General features: G+C 43.3%; 1 protein-coding gene across 1 annotated transcript; it reads left to right on the top strand.

Annotated features, from left to right (window-relative positions):
- Positions 1–2,411: 2,411 nt before the first annotated feature.
- Positions 2,412–14,431, top strand: TOR1AIP2 (torsin 1A interacting protein 2). Its single transcript, XM_066624962.1, has 4 exons — positions 2,412–2,658; positions 5,985–6,153; positions 9,065–9,646; positions 12,037–14,431. Exons 2-4 carry the CDS (start codon positions 6,126–6,128, stop codon positions 12,816–12,818), a joined length of 1,392 nt encoding a protein of 463 aa, XP_066481059.1. The 5' UTR covers positions 2,412–2,658; positions 5,985–6,125; the 3' UTR covers positions 12,819–14,431.
- The last annotated feature ends 9,058 nt before the right edge of the window (positions 14,432–23,489 follow it).

Below are 23,489 nucleotides of genomic sequence, written 5' to 3'. Positions count from 1 at the left end.
CCACTGTTCCAAGTATCAATGTTTAAATGGGGTTTCTTCTTAAATATCATTTTTTTTCTTTTATGATTCTGTGACAGCAGCCTGGGCTAGATGGGCCCTTGGCATGATCCAGCAGGGCTCTTATGATGTTGAGTGAACTAATAATGTGCTCGGAGTGGCTACCAGTGCATATATCTACAGGGAACAATGCCAATGGAGTACAATGGGAGCACTTGGCCTAATTTATGAACTAATTAATTAATTAACTGGGCCAGGCAACTGCCTTTGTGTACATCATATGCAGTATATGTGAGAATTATAGTATTATAGTATATGTGTGAATTATAGTAAATTTGACACTGTAGTGTGTGAACATTTTCTTGAGACACCCTGTATTGTAGACCAGTGTTTCTCAAACTGTGGGTTGCAAGCCAATTTCAGGTGGGTCCCCATTTATTTCAATATTTTATTTTTAATATATTAGACTGGATGCTACCATGGTATGTGTTTGCATTTGGGGAAATTATACAGACCTGTACTTTTAAAAAGCTACTATGCATATTCTTTTGACAATAATAGTAAATGGGACTTACTCCTGGGTAAGTGTGGGTAGGATTGCAGCCTGGGATTGTTAAAAATTTTCCTGCTTGATGATGTCACTTCTGGTCATGACACCACTTCAGGCACATCCTGACAGATTCTCATTCTAAAAAGTGAGTTCTGGTGCTAAATGTGTGAGAATACTGTTGTAGACTTTCCTTGTGATCTCACAGTAGTAAACAAAACACTGTAACAGAAAACAGAAAAATACTATTTGAAACAACATGGTTAGACCAACATTCTCAAACATTTTGGTCTCTGGAGCCCTTTACACTGCTAAGGAGAGTTTTGGGGACCCCCAGAGTGCTGGGGTATGTGCAAAATGATGCAGTGCCAAGCAGATGGTGGCCACTTATAGTGTGCTTGTAGCCCTGAACAGGTCTTAGGAAACCTAGGAGCACATTTTGAGAAATACTGTTTTTGTTTATTTACATATTTCAATGTTGAAACTGTTTTTACAACATCAAGGGGTGAACACTGTCCCTACCCAGCACCCCCCACCCTGCAGCACCTGCAGCACCTTTTTCAAAGTTGGCATTGCCATTGGTAGTTGGTGCTGCTATCAGAGGAAGTGCATTCCAAGACCTGATAATTAAGATCTAAGGTATTTGCCTCCTGGGTATCATCACAGTATCATCAGAGCATATAAGTCTGAGCTCTTTTTTTCTGTTTTCAACTGATGTCATTTTAAAATTGTAGGTCCATTAGAAGAAAAACCCACAGTCCAACCAAAAAATAAAAAAACGCTTTCCACAGTTGATAGTGGAATGTTGGGACTAGATCCTACAATATATGACTTAAAGACTCTGTGGCTTAAAAACTTGAAAAACAATTTAAATTATGTTTTATGTTATGTTTATGTTATAAAGTTTGATAGGATTCTAAAACATTATTTTTTTTACTCCCCCCCCCCACCGAAGCTTGCTTGTTACTTTTAGTTGGTGTCAATTACCCTACTTTGGATTGAGGACACCAGTTTTAAATTCATCTGTTCTGTTCTTATTCCCTCTATTTATTATTGTGACAAGATGAGCCTCTTGGGACAGGACAAAAAGATCTAGAGGGGAAAAAACATGTGCACAGTTAGTCACACTCCCTGCTGTAAGATGCTGTGAGTCTGTGATGTTCTGAACGAGATAGGCATTGAAAATAAATGAATAAAATCAATATAACCCCTGCTAACTGGCTAAGAGGCACTTTTTAAGTGGGTGCTCTTTTATTTAGAGGGAGAGAGTAACTGGCCCTCCTCACCCCAGCAGTGTCTTTTCTAGTGGCTGTCTGCTGGTGTTCTTTTGCATCCTTTTAGTGAGCCCTTTTGGGACAGGGAGCCATTAGTTGTTTGTTTGATTTTCTCTGTAAACCGCTTTGTGAACTTTCTGTTGAAAAGCGGTATATAAATAGTGTTGATGATGATGATGATGATTATATATTATAGAAATCACATCAGGTTTCCTGGGATTGCACAAAAACGGACATGTTCATCCCCCCCATCCCCCATGTTCATCCCCCCCATATGTTCTGCCCGTGGCCAATTTGTTTTGAGCATGTCATGCGACTTTTTGCATGCGAGCCTCGCGTCCTCCCTGTCTCGGGGAATACTTTGCCCTTCCAACCAGGGCAGCTCGCGCTCTGTGACCTCCGCTCCTTGCTCTAGTCTAGAAATAAGGCTGAACGCGTGCATCAAGGGGGGAGGGGGTTCGAGCACCGCCCACTTGCAACTCTCGGTCACCTGCTTTGCAGGGCTTTCTCATAAATGGGCATGGGTGGGTGTGGGGATAAACTACATATCCCAGCATCCTACAGAGACACTCGTACAATAGGAGCAAAGTTCCCTTGATAGGAATTAAGGGGGCGGACGTGTGGCTGGGAGATTTTGCTTTCAGCGGGGCAGCGACCAACTTCTGGAAAGTCTGGAAAAGTGTGGCTCGGGCGTGGCTGCCGATCACCCCCGGGCAAGAAGAGGAGGCGACAAAGCCCTGCCTGGACGAAGGGAGTCTCTATATTTACTTCCTGATCAGACGGAGAAGAGGCAGGAGGAGGCTCGGCTCGGAGCAGACGGGCAGCCACTGCTTCAAGAACGTGAGTGGCGAAGTGGGTTTGATGCTGTGACAGCCCTGGCTTTGTGCTCAGAGAGAGCGAACTGAGTTGGGAGCACTCAACATCAGCGCTCACTCAAGCCGTTTCTGCCCAACGTTGCATACGCGCAACAGGGATCAAATGTGTACAGCTGTGGGCTGGGCACAAATGGGTTTGCTGTGCACAATTACATAATCCTCTCTATTTCGAACACAGTGTTCCCCACACTTAAATTATCAGAACATGTTTGGTGTTCTAACAAGTGCAGAACAGAGGCACAGGTACCGAAATGATGCTGTGCAGCTGTCCTCAATCCTCACTCATCAACAACAAAGCTCATCAGTTCGCCTCTTAAAAATGTCTGTCAACATCATCCTAACCAGGTCTACTCAGAAGTAAGTCCTATTTTGTTCAATGGGGCTTACTCTCAGGAAAGTGTGGTTATGATTGCAGCCTTAATGGAAGAGGCAGACAGGCTCCTGCTTGTGCCCCCCTGTGAGAGAAAGCCAGTCTAAAACACTGAGATGTAGAGCAGCCGGAAAGTAGAATACACCTAAGACCTCTATGAGACACAAGAGTTGTGTCCTGAATGTTGAACCTGTGTGCTTGCACTTTGGGAAGACAGCCCTCTTCTTAAAAAGAACTTCCTCTTCTAATCCTGCTAACCTTTTGTCCCTATCTTGAGGGAATGTTCAGCCTATCTGTGAACACTGCCCAAAGTACTTTGCCATCTACGCAGGGCTGAGTGAGGAGCATTGGAAATGCTAGCTGCTTCCGCTGGGAAACTCGCAGAATGTTACATTTTGCAGCAAAATAGTAAAGAACTGGTTTTAGAAGCATGAAAATACATAAATATTGTGAACTGTCTAGTGCAATCTTGAACATTATTCAGAAGTATGAGCCTCAGCCTCTGAGTAAAGTGGGACTCACATCCCACTGTTTTGTGTAAAAACACTGATTACTGGTTTTTAGGATTACTGCCTTACAGCCCAATTCTATCCAATTTTCCAGTGCCATGCAGCCATACAGTGAGGCATGCATAAGAATATAAGAACAGCCCCACTGGATCAGGCCATAGGCCCATCTAGTCCAGCTTCCTGTATCTCACAGTGGCCCACCAAATGCCCCAGGGAGCACACCAGATAACAAGAGACCTCATCCTGGTGCCCTCCCTTGCATCTGGCATTCTGACATAACCCATTTCTAAAATCAGGAGGTTGCGCACACACATCATGGCTTGTACCCCGTAATGGATTTTTCCTCTAGAAACTTGTCCAATCCCCTTTTAAAGGCGTCCAGGCCAGTCGCCATCACCACATCCTGTGGCAAAGAGTTCCACAGACCAACCACACGCTGAGTAAAGAAATATTTTCTTTTGTCTGTCCTAACCCGCCCAACACTCAATTTTAGTGAATGTCCCCTGGTTCTGGTATTATGTGAGAGTGTAAAGAGCATCTCCCTAGCCACTCTGTCCATTCCCTGCATAATTTTGTATGTCTCAATCATGTCCCCCCTCAAGCGTCTCTTTTCTAGGCTGAAGAGGCCCAAACGCCGTAGCCTTTACTCATAAGGAAGGTGCCCCAGCCCCGTAATCATCTTAGTCGCTCTCTTTTGCACCTTTTCCATTTCCACTATGTCTTTTTTGAGATGCGGCGACCAAAACCTGGACACAGTACTCCAGGTGTGGCCTTACCATAGATTTGTACATCGGTATTATAATATTAGCCGTTTTGTTCTCAATACCTTTCCTAATGATCCCAAGCATAGAATTGGCCTTCTTCACTGCTGCCGCACATTGGGTCGACACTTTCATCGACCTGTCCACCACCACCCCAAGATCTCTCAGAAGCTGTTACAGACAGCTCAGAACCCATCAGCCTATATCTAAAGTTTTGATTTTTTTGCCCCAGTGTGCATGACTTTACACTTACTGACATTGAAGCGCATCTGCCATTTTGTTGCCTATTCTGCCAGTCTGGAGAGATCCTTCTGGAGCTCCTCACAATCACTTCTGGTCTTCACCACTCAGAAAAGTTTGGTGTCGTCTGCAAACTTTGCAACCTCACTGCTCAACCCTGTCTCCAGGTCATTTATGAAGAGGTTGAAAAGCACCAGTCCCAGGACAGATCCATGGGGCACACCGCTTTTCACTTCTCTCCATTGTGAAAATTGCCCATTGACACCCACTCTGTGTTTCCTAGCCTTCAACCAGTTCTCAATCCATGAGAGGACCTGTCCTCTAATTCCCTGACTGTGGAGTTTTTTCAGTAGCCTTTGGTCAGGGACCATGTCGAACACCTTCTGAAAGTCCAGATATATAATGTCCACGGGTTCTCCCACATCCACATGCCTGTTGACCTTTTCAGAGAATTCTATAAGGTTCTTAAGATATAAGATCATAAGATATAAGATATAAGTTCATAAGATATAACATCTTAAGATATAAGATCTTATCTATAAGATAAGTTATAAGGATGCACTGCATCCTGTGGTGGGGAGGCAGTCACTGAGGCCTCCTCAAGGTATGGGAACATTTGTTCCCTTACCTCCAGGCTGCATTGCAGCTGCACCAGTGCTGAAAAGTTGGATAGGATTGGACCCTTAGAGCCCAATCCTGTGGTTGGCGGCACGGAGTCGTGCCGCTGACCACAGTCGCAAACATGCCATAAGAAACATTTGTAGGGCTCACTGCCGGGCTTCCGCCGGTGGTAGCCCAGTGCCAGCCAGGGCTGGGCTAGTGCGAGGCGGTCACCCGGCTTCCGCAGCTCCGTGGTCTCCCAGACCACCAAGCTGCGGAATGGGAGGTGTGCCAGGGAGCAGGCGGGAGGTGTGTCGGAGGAAGGAGGATCCGCAGAGCTCTGGTCCGCAGGATCCAGGGCACTCGTGTAGGGCTGCGCACCCTACACGAGCGCCTTTTCCTTACCTTTTGTACCCATTTTCCTTACCTTCCTCTTACCATTTGTACCCATTGCAGGGCTGCTTACCTTACTCTGGGGAAGGGGAGAAAGTCCCCTTCTCCCAGGGTGTCTCCCGTGGTAGTGTGGGAGGCACAGGATTCGGCGGCAGCCCCCCTCAGTGCCGCCGAGCTTGGGTGCCCCGGGCAGCTCAGGATTGGGCTGCCCGGGTGCAATCCTAACCAACTTTCTAGTACCGAAGTAAGGGCAATGCAACTCCAAGATAAGGGAGCAAACATCCTGCCCCCAACTGCATGATGCAGCATACGGCCCATTGACACAGCTATGCCAGTACTGGAAAGTTGGTTACGATTTGGGCCATAAGTTTTATTTTACTCAAGTAGCCATTTCTGGTATTTTCTTATTTCTCTTCAGCTGGACCAACTTATAATTTTCAAGACTACAGGGGAATGCGCAAGTTGTTTACAACCTAAGCCATTCAGAAGAGACAAAAGGTGACTTTTTTGACTGAGCCAGGAAAACGAAGCAAATCCAGACATCAAGACACAAGAAAAGATGGCCGAAGAAATAACTGAGAAAGGAGGTATGTCTGTATATCACATATATTGTGACTGGTTTGTCCAAAAATAGCAGGAACATGGCTGCAAGAAAGCTAACACATAACAGAGAGAGAAACTGCGTTTGAATCTAGCAGATTCACTTTGCCTTTGATGAGGATTAAGCAGTGGCTGTTTGAGAAGTTTAGTACAGACTTCCCTGTACTAAACTTCTCAAACAGCCACTGCTTAATCCTCATCAAAGGCAAAGTGAATCTGCTAGATTGTATGCTTGCTAAATATTTCACTCCCATGGAGATCTTGAAGATACAGGGGTTTTAACCCCCCCTCCCCAGTTAACTAAGCAGGATCTTAGACAGGCAAGCAAATACTTTATTCACACCTAATTCACAATGACTGAATTCAAAGACACCAGTTAGTAGATAACAAAATAAATATAAAATCAAGACCAAAAACAGTCACAGAATCTGCAAATAATTTCACAGCCCACATTTTTTTTTAAAAGCCAAGAATAGCAACTCATTAGAAAGTCAACAGTGAAGTGGACATGCAAAACTCTTGGGGAAGGTATTCCACAATCTTGGCACTGCTGTCAAGACAACTTTTATTGCCACTGTTTGTTAGAAGGCAGGGGCATTATCAACATGGCCTTTGTTGCTGAATGGAATTCCTTAGCAGGTTCATGAACTTCTTAAAATGTAGCAAGTTCTCACTTAAAGTTGTGTCATTTTAAATTGTTCCATTATAAAACTGATGAGGAAAAAAATTGATTCCTGACTTGGGGTCACTGTCTGTGTGGAGTTTGCACTTTCTCCCCCTATTTATGTAGGTTTTCTCTGACTTGAAAAGCTAACATTTATTTCAATATTAGAAGTGTTTTGGGTCTTTATTTAGAAGTTTGGTGATGTTTTGTGACCAAAAATATGCGGTAGGAACTCTATCGTGTAACTTTTGTTTATGTGTATCAATTAGCCTATGGTAAAATTGGTTTCATTATAAGTCATTTCACTTAAAGTTGCAGTTTCCAAGAACCTATTGACAACTTTGAGGACGTGCTGTATAATGGTCCCAGAATGATTGCTTGTTTACAAATATTTTACTCCAGTTTTCTTTAAAATGTGTGAAAATGGTTTACATCAACAATAAACAAAGCCATAGCTAATATTTTAATAAATTAAAATAAGGCCCTTAAAAGTAAAAACTAGCAATTTTAATTAGACCAAGAAACAAATTGGTAACTAGCATAGCTGGAACAGTGCTGAAGGGATGTGATCAGAAGACCTCACAGAAGATAACAGTCTGGCTGCTGCATTCTGAACCAATTGATGTTTCTGAGCCCTTTTCAAAGGCATCTCTGATGGGGGACATGATTGAGACATTCAAAATAATGCGGGGGGTGGACAGAGGGATGTTCTTTTCCCTCTCACACAACACTAGAACCAGGGGACATTCACTAAAATTGAGCATTGGGAGAGTTGGAACAGACAAAAGAAAATACTACTTTACTCAGTGTGCAATTAGTCTGTGGAACTCCTTGCCACAGGAAGTAGTGATGGCATCTGGCCTAAATGCCTTTAAAAGGAGACTGGACAAATTTCTGGAGGAAAAGTCCATCACAGGTTATAAGCCATGATATGTATGTGCTGGTTTTAGAAGTAGGCTACCTCAGAATGCCAGATGCAAGGGAGGACACCAGGATGCAGGTCTCTTGTTTGTTTGCTCCCTGAGGCATCTGGTGGGCCACTGTGAGATATAGGAAGTTGGACTAGATGGGCCTTTGGCCTGATCCAGTGGGCTCTTCTTATGTTCTTATGCACTACGTAAGAGAGGCAATCCAGTAATCCAATCTGGATGCAACTGTGACATGGAAGACCATGGTCTGATTTCTCCAGGAAGGAACACAAGTGGCACACCACCCAAAACTGCTGAAAAGCACTCCTGGGCACTGCTGGTACCTGAGCATCCAGGAGCACCACTGGGTCCAGAAGTGTTCTCCAAATTGTGTACCTCATTTTAAAGGGGGGAGTACAACCCTGTCCAAAACAGGGTGAACACCTAACCCTGAATTGTTGGACCCCACACCAATGTTACTTCCATCTTGCCTGGATTAAGCTGCAATGTGCTCATTTGCATCCAGCCAATCACTGGTTCTAGACCACCTCCACCTCCCTGGGAGCAGATGAGATAGAAGTGTCATCAGCTCACCAATTTGCCTGAAACCAAATGGATGATGATCTAGCTACTCTGTTGTCCTTGAGGAGTACCTAGATCTGGGAAGCTATTATATTCTCCTTACCCCCAAGAGGCAAATTGAAGATGTTCAAGCCTGCATTGATGTGTGTTTATGAGTAGGATGTATTTGTGTTTATACAGCACAGCGTGGCTGTCTGTACTGGTGAGCTCGTCTTCACTACTAACAAGGTACTCTTTCCCCCCAAGACAGAGGGAGCTGTTGCTGCTGCTCCTTCAGTTGCTTGTGATTCGCTGCATGATGCATGGATTCTCATGATGCATGGATGTTCCAGTTTAAAATAACACAGGCCTACAAAATTGAGGGTCAGAAAAGTTTTTGCCAAACTTTATTGTTGTTTTTATATGGGGTGCCGATTCCAAAAATGGCATCCATTTTGCCCTATCACATCTAGTTTTGGAGATATAGTATAGCCTCATTAGTGAATGGTTCAAGCAGTTTCCTCATGGGGAAGCCATGGTGTAGGCTTCCTCATGAGGAAGCTGCTTGCATCATTCACTAAAGTGGCTATGCCGTGTAAAACAAGATAGGGCAAAACAGATGCCATTTTTGGAATCGGCACCCCAAATATACCCAGGAATTGGTGTAACGTTTAAGGAAGCGAAATGTGTGTTGGCCTGTGTACAATATTTTGTACAATAATGTACAAAAGCCAAACTTTTTGTGTGTGTGTTGGTCCCTTACAGACTTTCCTGAAGAAAAGGAGTTGGCACCACAGAGCACAGTGAGTCATCAGCCACCAAACAATGAAAATATCCTAGTCGATACCCAAGAAAATGAAACTGAAGAGTCCAGTCCAGGACATTTGGACACACCAGTTGTGGAGACACTGGGTCCTTTTTCCCATGAGACAAACTGTTTGGTTGAACATTCCCCTGGGTTTGATGAAGAGGATTTCTCATGCAACAAGCACTCAAGTTCTGGTGAAATTCCACTGAAAATAGAAACTGATGTCCCCCCGCAATGCAACCTGGGGTTTTCCTTAGGTTCAACCAGCTTACCTGACAGTTGTTTAGACAAAGATGCAGTAGATTCTGTGGATGAAAGGCATGAATGTTCAGCCCAAACTGCCCTGCAGAATCCTGCAACAGAAGAGCAGAACAGTTCACTCAGAATCATCCTAGAAGAAAAAATGAGTTCAGTGAGCCAGCAAAGCCAGGACTCACCTGAACATGTTGGTGAAACAAAAGAGGATCTGCTGGATAAGGAAACTGAGACACTGATTCAAACAGCTGTAAACAGAGAGAGAGAGAACTCCTTGAAAGGAGGTAAGGCCACAGACTCCTTCAATAATGTTTTTTGAAGCTTTTTACTGGCATAAGGTTAGGAAGAGGTTGGTCTAAATTCTGCAGCAAAAATTTGGAACCAGTGAATTTAAGTTATGCAACTGAAATAAAACATGCAAATTTAGGTGTGTTGTATACAGTTTATTCTAGTTACATGGCTTAAAACATGTTGCCACAGTGTGGAATTGTTGAATTTTTTGGACTTTGTCATGAAGTGGAAAAAGAAGTTAGGGGCAAGACAGATAATTTTAAATAAGTGATCGTTATTTGCCATTTCCAGGCTCCATTCATAGGCAGTCACGGAGGCTGCCTCGAAGTAAGGAAACATTTGTTCCATTACCTTGGGGCTGCGTTGTGGCTGCATTGGTGCTAGAAAGTCGGATAGGATTGGGCCTTAATGGCTTAGGACCCAGATATTTCAAGGACCATCTCCTTCCACATGAACCTGCATTTCACAAAGTCAGCTGAGGACGCTCTTCTGCATATCCCAATACCAACTAAGGTGTGGTTAATGGGAATGCATGAAAGGGCCTTCTCTGTGGCTGCATCTAAATTGTGGCATTATTAAACCCTGGAGGCACATGTGGTCCCTTCCCTGATCCACCTCTATGGATATGGAATTACTGAAAGATAGCTGAGGTTTGAAAAAGTGGGCCTGTAGAATCACTTGTTACTTCATTGATTATTTTCATGTAAATCTTTCCTGCAACACTTGAGAAATAATTGGCCATGCACTTTTCCTAGTATGCTGTAAGCATTATGAAAGCTTGTAAAAAGCCTTATGAAAACTTAATACATGTCCAGCTGGTGTCAATGAGAATATTTTTGAATTTCAGAGGCCAGGCAAAACACTGGAAAATTGCACACTTGCAAAAAAGAACCTTGTTGGGTAAAAGTAATCTTTCACCTTTATTGCCTGTTATGGTTTGGGCCAACTTGACACTGTTCTGTGGAGCTATGCAGCCCAATTTTATGCATGTTTCCTCATAAGTAAGTTCATTTGAATTCAATGGGATTTACTCCCATGAAAGTGTGTGTAGGTTTGCAGCCTTATTCTCAGATAAGTGTATATAGGATTACAGCATTTCAGCCTGATCCTAGGCATGTTTACTCAGAAGTTCTGTTGTGTTCAGCAGAGCTACGTCTAGGTATAAATATGCATAGGATAATAGCTAAAAAGTCTTCCCAAACTTAGTGGGTCTTACTTTCAAGTGAATGTGTTTAACCCTTTAATTCTCAATATACCTACTTGGCAATCAGCCAAGTATAAACCCAGTGGGACTTCTGAGAAAATATATTTAGGGCTGAGCTATTCAAGGAATGTCCTCATAATAAAAACCTATCCTTTACAGCAGAAGCATTTGAAATGGCTCATATACAGGGATTAGTCTGTACATTAGACATTCAAAGAAGGTTCTGTAGACATTCACAGAAGGTTACCTCAGAGATAATGGGCAACCCAATCCTATGTTGCTCCAGTGCCTAAAAGAACAGCAGTGTTGAAATGGTCGCTGCTGTATCCTGTGGGGCTGGGGGAGCCACCAGTGACTTCTCAGGGTAAAGGAGCGTTTGCTATTGAACCGATGCAGAACTGAGGAGACCCATGCCAGGTTTCTCAGCTCCGGAGGGAGCACAGGATATGGCTGAAGATCCTGATCTGCGGGCCGGATCCTCCCCTCTCTTTGCCCTGTTCTGCCCTCAGCCCGAAACAGTTCTCTGCCAGCTGGCAAAGATACTTACTGCTGGCCATGTGGAGCGTTCTCTTTCTTGCACTGTGTCCTCAACAGCGGCGGAAAAGTACTTTATGGCACTTTTTTTCGATGGCCAGAGCCAGAGCTGGCCAAGGAGTGTAGGTGCTGAAGACTTTAGGATTGAGCCCTAAGGCAGCAATCCTATACACACTTTCTTGGGAGTAAGCCCCATTGGGTACAATGGGACTTGCTTCTGAGTAGACATACATAGGATTGCACTGTAAGTCTGAATTCATCATCCATCATCATCACTGTTAGGGCACTGGCTGCCCCAACATATAGTTACAAGAATAAAACGTAAGACTATACAGTACCAATAATAGTAATAATACATTTTCTGGGTGTGCAACATGCTTCAAATGTATTATCTTAACATAATCTTTACAACAACTGCAAGATAGATGAGTATTCTTATCCACATATTGTAGCTGGTGAGCTGAGAGGGGTTGCCTTATCTTAAGGCCACCTAGTCAGAATGAATTGCAGAAGGGTGATTTCTACAACTGCAATTGAAGTGATTGCAGAGGAGTGATTAGTAGTGTTTCCACAAGCTCATTACTGAGTGTATGTATGTATTTTGTGATGCTAAACTACTTTCTGAATTATGCTTTTCTGTTTCAGGAATTTTACTGGGAATCTTGGTGTTTTTGATTGCCGTTGTCCTAGGCTATAAGAATTACTCTCCTTCCCACCATCCTCCAAATGTGCCAAATGATCCCATTGTGCAGGACTTTTTATCCCGATTTGATCTCCTAAAGGACAGCTTCCCAGGCCAGAGCCCTCATCTATGGGGAAGAGTGCAGAAAGTCTTACAGAAACACCTCAGTGCATCCCATCACACAGAACCAGCTATCTTAATCTTTACTGCTGCTCAGGAAGGCAAAGCAAGCTTGAAGTGCCTGAGCACCCAGATTGCTGATGCCTACGCTGCATCCCTCAAGGGCAGCACCATCCAAGTAGATGGACTTTCTAAATCCACTCTAAACAGTGACAGTGCCAAGCTGGCAGTTGATGAGGAGCTGAGCTTTGGCTTCCACAGAGAAGGGAAGGCAGCAGTGGTGCATCAGTTTGAATCATTGCCTGCAGGTTCCACCTTGATCTTTTACAAGTACTGTGACCATGAGAGTGCGGCTTTCAAAGATGTGGCACTAATTTTGACTGTTCTTCTAGAGGATGAAAAATTGGACCCTACTGATGGTCTGCAGGCCATAGAAGAAAAGGTGCGGGACTTTCTCTGGGCCAAGTTCACTAATTCAGATGTTCCCAGCTCCTACAACCACATGGATACGGACAAGTTGAGTGGGTTGTGGAGCCGCATATCCCATCTTGTCCTGCCAGTCAGTCCAGTGCAAGCTGTAGAGGATGTTGGCTGCTCCTTGCAAACGAGGCCAAGAGGTGAATGAGATGGACTTCAAGGGAAACCCTGAAAACTCTGAGGAGTTTGAACCAACTGAGAAGTGTTCCAAATTATTGGTGTCTGCCTTGACAGTGATTCCCTTGACTTTACTCTTTCATATTATATATCTGGAATGTTTTTGCCGCTGGAGAAAAATAATGGAAAAACAAACAGAAAGTTGCTTCATAAAGTGAATTTCAAAATAAGTTATTCCCAGTCTTCCCTTATGTAGATAAAATCCTTGTGAGTAGGGTTGGAAGTCACCCTTCAACACCAATTCAATATTTCAGAGGTTCTAGTATATTATGTTACCTTGTAATGGGATGCTTTGTCAAACAAAATGTCACAAATCCTATTTGTGCACTGCTTCAGCTGGCCTTGCTATGGTTCTCAACTGCTATACTGATGTTCAGGGTATACAGGGTTTGAGAGAACTCGATGCACTAAACAAGCAATGCATACAGAGTGATATAGGCTGGAGAGCAAATTAATCTTGTTTGTACTCACTGTATTAGTAAGTAAAAATGTTACTGAGGGAAATAGTTTGTTTGAATGGAAATGGGTAGATATGGATAACTCAGTGGTGACATTGCCTCCAGTCCTTATTGCAATACAACTGTAGGGTGTGCAGCACCACACATATCCTTTGGTAGATATTGCTAACTTGTAGGTGCAAACATGGTTTGAACAAAGGAAAATGAGTTGAATATCAGATGAACACATTGTTTTTAAGTGAGGAGCTAAACCAGTCCATGTATGAGAGATAAATGCAGGAAATGGAAAACAGTAAGGGCAGGTGAAAAGAAATGATACAAAAAATAGTTGCATACAGAGATTCTCTCAAGGGAAATCTGACCCAGAATTGTTTCCTTTTTCATGCCAAAAGTAGTATTTTTTTTAATTTGTTTGAATGGACAGTTGTAGGTTAGTGTCAGAATCTATCACTTTATTCACATGGGAAGTGCCAGCATGTTCCACAGTTTGGACTCATCTGCAAATACCATTTTACCTTGCAGTGATTTCATTGTATATTCCTCCCACGTGACTGTCTTGTGTCACTTCGGCACCATGCGCACTTAATTCTTTCTGCTGTTCCTTCTGTGTCTGTCTTATGCTGGGACAAATGAAAGAAATGTGGCCATTATAGTACCCACAAAGGGAGAAGAAACAATCCAAAATCATTGTATTGAGGTTGTGCATGCAGCTTTGGGTGAAGTCCTCAATTAGCCTGAACCAAGTTGTTGTAGAACATGATATTGCCAATTAGCATTGCCAACATTTAATCCCGTTCCTGTAGCTGTGCCTTTAACAGTTTAGTTGACAGCAATTGGCAGATGATCATGTGTGCCTTCATGGTGAGAAAAGCCCACCTCTGTGAAAGAGATTGTATCCTTAGAAATACTGAAGACAGACCTTCTGTGCCTTAGTAACTGTGTAAGAAAAAGGAATTGCATTAGGAGCAACTTCTCTCACTTCTGGATAAGTTTTGTTTGCTGAAATTCCTCTTCTAGAGTGCTATTAAAGGTATGGGAAGAGCCCTCTGTCTTTTCCATCTTCTTTGCCACCTACACAAGTTATCAGTACTGTTTCCAGTTCTGAATAAAGAGGCTGTAATTTTAAGGCACCCGTTTTCAACTTTCTTCCTTCAGGGAATGTTTTCCATGCTGGTTATTTTGCTGCATGAGCTACAGAACTCTTGTCTGTTTGCAGAGGATTCTGGGACATATTCTAGAATTCTCAGTTTGTTCATACAGAGCCTGGCCAGACCTAGCTTTTGCCTCCTTCATTTGCAGTCAAATCATTAACTCATTTGATGATCCTGAGTTAGCAGAACAGACTGTACCACTTCAGACTGAAAGTGTATGAGGCCATTTCTGAATGCTTCTCCATGCAAAAATATGCCCTGGATGATAAAACTAGAGTTTGATTATTTTTAACTTTCTGCTAAATATATTTTCTTATTGTAGTGGTACTGTTTTGTGAATTTTTATTCTGGAATTTTGGAAGTTGTGCTAGGTTCCTATTTGGAAGAAGAGTGAGGTATGAGTTTTAAAGTAAATGAAATAAACAAAAAAATCCTAGTGACAGGGAGAAAAGCTACAGCCTAGTCAGCCCCTTGTTGTATGACTCCTTGCAAATAGAAAATGAATACAACAGAACACTTAAAAATGTGATTCCCTGACTTGCAATCTGAAAGAGTATGATCTATTCTGCCACCTCACTCTTGCACTAGTGGACCAGGCTTAAGAGTTCACCCTAGAACACACTCAGCATTTCCCTGTGGTTGCATAGGGGCAAGGTACAGTATATTTCTGGGAAGCTTGTTCGGTTACTAGATGAAATCAACAGATTTGGGGATATTGCATTTTCACATACACAAGAAAAAAATTATATTACACACAGAAATTTTGAGGAAATAAATTCCCACAATTTATTTTAATTGTTTTTAAATAATTGGAATTTATGAATGAAAAGGAAAAGGATTGCAGGTTGAGCCTCAATATTTGTGTGGGTTCCATTCCAAGCACTCACCTGGATGGAAAAACCGCACTATAGCAAATCAATTTAAAAAACAAAGTCTCTTTGCTCAGGTGATTTAAAAACAACCTTGCTGACCTTTGTGATGTAAGTTAAGTCATTAAGAAGACAATCCATCAATCAGTCATCTGCTTCACTCAGCCCCTCCTTTCACCAATGCAAAGTGATCACCTTCCTTTCAGTGCTCAGGGGGAAGAGAGGGGTCGCCTAGAGAGAGAGAGAGAGAGAAGGATAGTCAGCCAGCTGCCCTCTCTCTCATTAAGGAGGCTGTTAAAGGACTGTTCAGTTTTTTTGAAACTGATTTTAAAGGGATGCATTTTTCCCCTTCTCCAGGGATCAGCACATTCCTTCTCATTTGCAGGGGCCATTTGTGTTGAGTCAAATCCATGTATAAAAAATCAGTGTATAAAAAGGCTGGACCTGTATTATTTTGCCTATTTACAAACAAAACAGGTACCTATGGCTGCAATCCTAACCACACTTTCCTGAGAGTAAACTCCATTTAACAAAATAGAACTTACTTCTGAGTAGACCTGGTTAGGATTGTGCCCTAAGTCTCTGAAAGAAACAGAAGAGTTTGTGGAGTACAAGAAATTATGTGGAGTACGACTAGATCTCAAACTATTGAAGATTTTTTAAAAATGAAGTGTTCTCCCAAGAACTCTTTACGGTCTAGACACAATTGAGGAAGTACAATGACCTTAAAATTTAAATAATAAATCTCCTAGTATGAATTGAAATGCAGATTTATAATATGATCCTGTAACAAATGAAAAATTCCTCTACTATTTTTAATGAATGTATGTAGAAACAAACATCATCAAAAGTTTGAAAGAGGCAAAGGTAGTAAAACATTTCTCAGCACATTCTTGTTGAATTGTTGGACTGGGTTTCAAAACCTGCTAATAAAACAATCATTCATTATAATGCAGTTAACTTTTCATAATGGTTTATTATCTTTTTCAAGAGTTTTTTTATCTTCCTATTCCATATAAAGCCCAAAGCAACTGTTTTGCTAAATATGTATTTAATATGGAATATAAAATGTCATCTAATGATATTTATCTATACAAAGTAGCTAAGGAAGGGGAGAACTAGCACTTGAAAGGGCTGTCCGGCTTTCTTTGCCTAGATCATTATCAGAATAGGCAAGCCAGACAAAAAGCATGCTACTACCTCTACGTGCTTTCCTGCTCTGTCTCCTACTGCTACAGGCATGTCAGTTTCTGTGTTTGCCAGTTTGCACACATGCACAGAGCAGTTTTATTTAAAGATATAACCAACCAATATGGCACAGGTGGTGACCTACATGTCATGCAAAAGTGGTTTTCCCCAGGAAGCTGCAAATACTGAGGCAAGGAGCCACAATCCACCCATGAGCCATATATTGTATTGATCTGTTCTACATGGTTGTAGTTGACTACTCTCAAACAAATGCACATACATACCACTAGAGGGCATTCTGTGCCTCCATTTAAAAATTATAGTCTGCAAATGAGCATTCAGATGGTGGATTGGAAACTTCTTGTATATTACTGCTTCATATTGGCTAATTGTCTGCAAGGTATGAGAAGGACAAAAATATATGATTTACAAGCCTAGCAGCACAATTCTGTATGCCTTGCTCAGAAGTAAACCCCATAGTGTCAAATGGAATTTACAGGAAAGTGCATATAGTACAGGATTGCAAGGAGGGATGGGAACTCAAATCAGGTGACTGAAGTCCTAGTCACAAAAATCAGGAGTCTTTGCTGATTCATGAAGACTCAAGTCACCTGCATCAATGACTCAGACACTGACATCAGACATCTAAGGCCACTGACTCGCCATTCAGTCCCCATGCATGCAGGCTCAAGTCTGCCTGTGTCTGGGTGTGCTTGCTTACTTTTTTGTGGCATGAAAGACCTCATGGGGACCATCATTCAGATCAAGTGAACAGCAGGGAAGTTCCAGCCAGGAGGCAGGGAAGGGTTATTGTTTTGGTTTTGCATTGAGCAGGCCTGGAGAGGTAGGGGTGGGCTCTCTTTTCCTCTGTTGATGGGTGATTGATGGGACAAAGGATGGGTGATCTGACTTTTTTCTTCTAGCTGAGGTAGGGCAGAAGGAGGAGCCCAAGGGGGACCTTAGAATTGGCTGAAGAAGCCCAGAGAGGGGCAAGAGGTGGTTTGCAGAGATCACACTTTCCAACTGCATGGCTGGCTCCTGTGGGCTCCAGTAGTGTAGTTAGAGGGGGTGCAAATCACTACATATGGCATGGAGCCTCAATGCAGGTGTGCAAGCAGTCCCTCCCCTTCAGAGCAGGGGCATGCAGTGGGGGGGGGAATGACAGGGGCAGTAGGTCAGGCAGAACTACCCCTTTTTCCTCTGTGGAAAAAACAGCACCACTGCCCCACCTACTTACACCTGAGAAATCAGGTGTAAGGAGAGCCTCCTCATATGTAAGCAGCCTCCTCAGCCTCCTCAGGTGTAAGCAGGCATGGCAGCTGCAATGTTTTTCCACAGACAATGCTGGAGCAGTTCTGCCTCACCTGCCCCCACACTGCATGTCCCTGCTGTGAAGGGGAGGGGTCCACATGCACACCTGCAGTGAGGCTCCATGCAACACAGCTTTGCAAGCTGAGGTGAGGCCCCCTGCAAAACTCAGTGCTTTGCACCCCCCCAGCTACACTACTGATGGGCTCTGTTGTTACTTGGGAGGAGAAAGTCTCTTTGAATGACTGTTGCAAATGGGACTACTTCTGAGTAGAGCTGCAAAGGATTGGTCATTCTGCTAAGCCTCAGTTGCTGTGCGTGACCCTCCTCCCTCTTGTTGTATCAAAAGATACAGTTGAGATTAGGTTTTCATGCAGACCTAAATCAGCCTTTGAAGGGTGGGAGATGGTTTCTAGTACAACCACCAAAACATGTTCGGTGGTTATATATACATACACTATATATTCCTGCCACAAAGGAGTGCAGTAAAACACACGTGATGAGGATTGGACTGCAAGGTCCAGTTAAGTCTATCATCTTAGATTGATTTTTTTAATGATTTAAATTTAACTTAAAAAGTCTCCCTTATTTGATCTCAATAGTTCTTGTTTCCACAGGGCAGTACCTATAATGTCTTTTCCCTCTCACCCTTTTTTTTTTTTTTTTTTTTTTTGGGCCCTTTCCAAACACATCTTTAGGGTTGTTTCATGCAGCTAATCTTGTTTGGATTCTCTCCACCCTCCAATTTAATTTTAAACCTTTGGATTCAAGGCTGACTGAAGACCCCCTGGTGCTCAAAATGGCCTATGAAATGCTGCCCTCCCTTACTGGGGGATGCACCTCTGCTTCTCCTGCCACTCTCTGGCTTGGAAAACAAAAGGTGAACGAGTGAAAAAGTGGAGGAGAAGGGAGTGGACTAACATCAGATGCACTCTTATTCACCCCCCTCCTTTACACTTCCTCCTTCCTCCCCTTCTTTCTTTTCAAGTCCAGACAATTTCTCAGGAATGGCAGTGAGTAGGCAGTTGGAGGTGAATGTTCCCCCAAGGATTTCCTAATATTCCAGTCCTCACACAGCACAGTTCTAGGCATGTCTACTCAGAAGCAAGTTCCATTTCAATAGATTTTACCTCTCAAGTAAGGGTGCATAGGACTGCAACCTCATTCAACTACACTAAATAGGGAAACTAAACCCTATAGGACTATACCTGGAACTTCTCATAGCTTGGGGCAGCAGACTCATAGCTACATAATAACACTTTTCTAACATCGTTGAAGTGCTTTGCATCCATTATCTCAATGATCCATGGAACAACCTTGTAAGGTAGTTCAGTGGTGTTGTCCCTATGTTATTGATTGGAGCAAAACTGAGGGGATCATTTGTTTTAAAACAAGAACAAGTAGGCGTATTGGCCAACTAGAATAATTCTACATTGGAATAGTAAGATCATGCCATTACTAAGTAACCTAAAGGACACAAAGCAATGTGCAAACTGAGTTTGCAAAAACTCTTAAGTTTGTCTGGGGGGAAGGGGTAACAACTTCTTGCAAAAAGACTTCTGATTAATGCTTACACACCATTGTGTATATTTTGGTCGATTCAAGTAAGGATACTGTTCTCCTCTGTGTAGGTTACGGCTCTGGAAACTGCATCTACTAAAGAATGAAAAGAGCAGAACAACAAAGTAGCTGTAAGGAAAGGGAGAGAAGAAAGTTAAAACCACCAAGAAAGAAAGACCTTCTCCCAAGCAGTGTATTAAATTCAGGGACCCTGTGTTTTGAATGCCAAGAATGATGGGCCAAAGAGCTTTTATAGGTTTAACTGGGAGCAGAGTTTATGGCTGCCAGTCCCTGCAGCCTTGAAAGGACTGGAGGGGAGCATTTTTTCCTAACAAGGCCTGACAGAATTTCCTTTCCTCTCCCCATGGCCTGTCAGTATATTCACAGATGTAAAAGGTCTTCTTAAAGCAGTGCCAAAGGATTTCAAACACTGGGTCTCTATATGCAAAAGATAAGGCCAAAGATAATCCTGCACCTTGTAGCCTTGTATCTTTCTGAGGATACCAAGAAGGCACCCTAGTTTGCTCCTCAGACAAGTTACAGTTAGAATTTTTTTCTGGACTGGAGTAGCATAGAGTTTTTCTTGGGGAAAGTCCTTAAGTAAACACTACAAGCCTATGCCTGTCTACTCATAAGCAGGTCCTATTGTGTCCAGTGAGGTTTACTCCTAGGAAAATGTGTACAGGATTGCAGTTGGGTGGTAATGGGAACCAACAGCTAAAAATGTTTTTGCCAGGATGCCCCAAAGCAATCCTATCTTACTTCTGTACATTTGTATGCCACCCTTCCTCCAAGGAGCTCAGGATAGCATTAATGGGGTTTCCTGCATTCTATTTTCAGAAGAGTCTTATGAGAAAAGTTAGGGTGAAATGGGTGACCTTGGGTCAACCTAATGAGTTTAAGCCCAAGTGGAAATTTGAACCCAAGTCTCTTATCCAAATCTACTTGGTACAGCACACTGACCTGCATATTTTCTAACCAGTCATTATTGTGGCCTTCCAGAGGCTGTATTTACCTTCTGTAAATACCTTCTGTATTTCTGAAGTCCTGGGCAGGCAGCAAAACAGGAAGTTTATGAGGCCCTAGTGGGCTGCCTTCAGCTTGGTAGGTCACAAGTTGTACAAACCTGCAAGTTTTTCAGGCTTTGGTACTGGGCACTTGCCAAAATGCTGTTTTACTGGTTAGATCAATAAAAAAGTTGCTAGTTGGCAACTGTTGGGTAGGCTTTCACTGTTTTTGCCAAATTAGGAAAGGTAAATCAAGATGAAAAGAGTTGAATCAGTCATAAGTACAGAGATGAGATCTAAGATTCTAGGGGCAACATGTATACATAGGTACCTGTGTGGTGTCTTCACAGAGAAAACAAAATAACTCCAGAGAGCACATGAAAGTTAATGCTGCTTCTAATAAAGCAGTTTCCTTCTAAAAGACTGCCCTCCCACATACTCTCTTTCAGAACTTTAAAGTTTTCTCTCTACTTTGTGACACTTTAGATGGTCTTAAATTGCTCTTTAGGTGATCACTGCAAAGGGCTGGGGAGAAGCCCTTGGCTGATTGCTTCCATCCTTGCCTATTCTGCCTCTATACCAAGGCCAGCCTCAGCTGCCACCTTGAGGGCCAAGCCAGGCAGATAGACGGTGTTTGCAGAAGCCCCCCCCCTCCAATCATGTGGACAGTTGTTGTCCCCCCCAGCCTAACCAATAGTAGGTGTAGCTCAGGCTTGAGGAGGACTGGAGCAAGGCTCTGATTAAGTTCAACTAATCACAGGCAGGCAAAACGTTAAAATGTAAAGTGAATCAATTACAAATACAAGGAGAGGATAGATATAATGGAAGGAGGATAGAAGAGAATGAACACATTTGGGTGTTGGCAGTGTCCAGGTGTGGATCTTAGCAAAAATTCAAGCAGGCAATTACAGTACAGGCAAAGCAAAAATAATTATCTAGCACCTCTCAGCCTCACTGGTTCCCTAACTTACTCCAAGGTCAGCTTGAAGAGTTCATCATACCTTTCTGACTCTCAGGAGATGTTCTGCCAGATTCCCTATCCAAGCTCTGCCTGGAGAACCTATGCCCACTTTTAGCTAATTAGCTCCCCCTTTTTTTACCCAACAACAACTCTAGTTCTGCCTTGCAGTCCTGCTGGACACCACCACCAGGGTAGCTTGCCTGTTCAACCTGCAGAGGTCCTCTCTCCTGCCAGCAGCCTCCCACCACTACAGCAGACCCTTGGTCCTCAGCAGGTCTTGGGCACTGCAGCCACACACCAAACTCCAGTGTCTCCAGCAGTCTCTGCTCCAGCAGTCTTCCAAAGTCCATTTACACATCAGTCCATCAGCAGTTCCAATAGTCCATTAACCATTAGTTCCTCAGTTCATCAATCCAGTCTCTAGTCTCACTTCATCAGGTGCTTTTTTGCCTGAGGGCCCTATTGCCTTCAAGTGGTTGCAGCTACTCTCTGCTGAATGCCCAGGCCTGACCCTTCAAGGGGCCACTGCTGACACCACATCCTACCTCCTCGCCCAGATCTTCCTCTATACCAATACAGGAGACAAGAGAACTTGGACACACAGTTGTGATCTCTGAGCAGTGTAACACATCCCCCTTGCCCCGTATCATCCCACAGGGGTTAATTCAACATCACAGGGGTTTGGGAAGGTCATGACAGGATCGCCCTGTGGTCAATGGGGGTGGAAATGATGGACTTGGTGCAAATAGGTGCTGCTTGGGATGGGTTTATTTGTGCTGGTAGAGGGGGTTTGAGGAGCAGGGCCTCTGAGAGGAATTTTATCAGGGGGTACAAAATTTCTTTTGGGCCCCTTTGCAAAGGGGTGTGTGTGTGTGTGAAACAGAGCAGGGGGTGGTGATGGGTGAGTTTCTCAAGCATACACATCTTCTGAAGCATCAGAGGCTTCCAATAAGTATGGAACAGAAAACCCTACACCTTTGTTTATATTCTCTCAAGGATCCCTGAATCCTTCAGGTGCCCCTTTAGTTGCAGGCTGTCTTGGCTTCCTCCCTGAAGCCCTGTAAAAGGAGTTCCTCCAGTTTTGTGGACAGGGTTCTGGTTTGGAGACCATCCTCAGACAGAGTTTCTAGCAAATGCCCTGGAAGTAAGCAGGAGCCTCTGGTGGCAGGGGGTGTCCTATAGCCACCAGAGGACTCACTATAGTCAGGGAGTTTCCTTGCCTCCTTTCTCCCAGTCCCATTACTTCCTGCTGCTGTGGCTTCTCCCCTTGTTGATCCTCCTTTGGGCCTCCATGGCCTTCCTTATGTCTCTCCTTTTCAGTCCTTCCAGCCAGTTGGATGTATCCCAGAAGCTAGACATGCTGGAGCCCTTAAGATTCTGATGAGTGCTCTGAAATTCTCAGCTAGTTGTTTTGCCCTTCTTGAACCAAGCTATTGAGACATATATGCTCACTTGATTCTATACCAGTCCACTTATGCAATGCAACAATCTTTGGTTTCCATTTACACACACACACACACACACACACACACACACACACACACACACTTTCAACCTTGTGGGTGCAATTTCAACCTTGTATACAGACCTCTATCTTACAAGAATGTAACCAAGACGCTGCAAGATGTGTACACTAGCAGGAAAATGAACTTGGTTCAAAATGGGGAGATTAACAGCCCAATCCTATGCATGTCTATTCAGTCCCATTACTGAATAGACAGTACTCAGTACTCTAAGTCCCATTAGAGAAAAGTGTGGCTAGGATTGGGCTGTCAGACATGGCTTTAGCCTGCTTTGTATAATCCTCAAGGAAATTCTCCTGGTACATGCCTTTTAAAATGAATGATATACTGTGCAGCTCTCATTCATCCCAGTAGGGTTCACTCAGGAGACCTTCCTAATCAATGTATTATTATGACCCAAGACAAAACAGGTGAAGAGCAAATAAAAGGATTTGCAGGCAGCACAGAAGATCTTAATCAACCAATCTTTCTATCTAGACATCCTCTATCTTTCCCTTTGCTGCCTCTATCCCAAGACAAGACCTGGGCGAGAGAGTTGCAAAGGCTCATATCAGCTTCCTCCACCAGTCATTGCTACATCTGGCAAGCAGATCCACCTCTGTTCCAGGCTTTGCTAT

Source organism: Tiliqua scincoides, chromosome 4 (genome assembly GCF_035046505.1).
Source record: "Tiliqua scincoides isolate rTilSci1 chromosome 4, rTilSci1.hap2, whole genome shotgun sequence".
NCBI classification, from domain to species: Eukaryota; Metazoa; Chordata; class Lepidosauria; order Squamata; family Scincidae; genus Tiliqua; species Tiliqua scincoides.
The sequence above is the reverse complement of the archived record's forward strand: the minus strand, read 5'-3'. Positions and strand labels throughout refer to the sequence as shown.

Excerpts from the sequence above, each read along its gene's own strand:
- TOR1AIP2 (XM_066624962.1), top strand. The coding sequence starts at position 6,126 with ATGGCCGAAGAAATAACTGAGAAAGGAG. Across the intron at positions 6,154-9,064 it reads AGAAATAACTGAGAAAGGAG|ACTTTCCTGAAGAAAAGGAG; the intron begins GTATGTCTGTAT and ends GGTCCCTTACAG. Across the intron at positions 9,647-12,036 it reads AGAGAACTCCTTGAAAGGAG|GAATTTTACTGGGAATCTTG; the intron begins GTAAGGCCACAG and ends TTTCTGTTTCAG.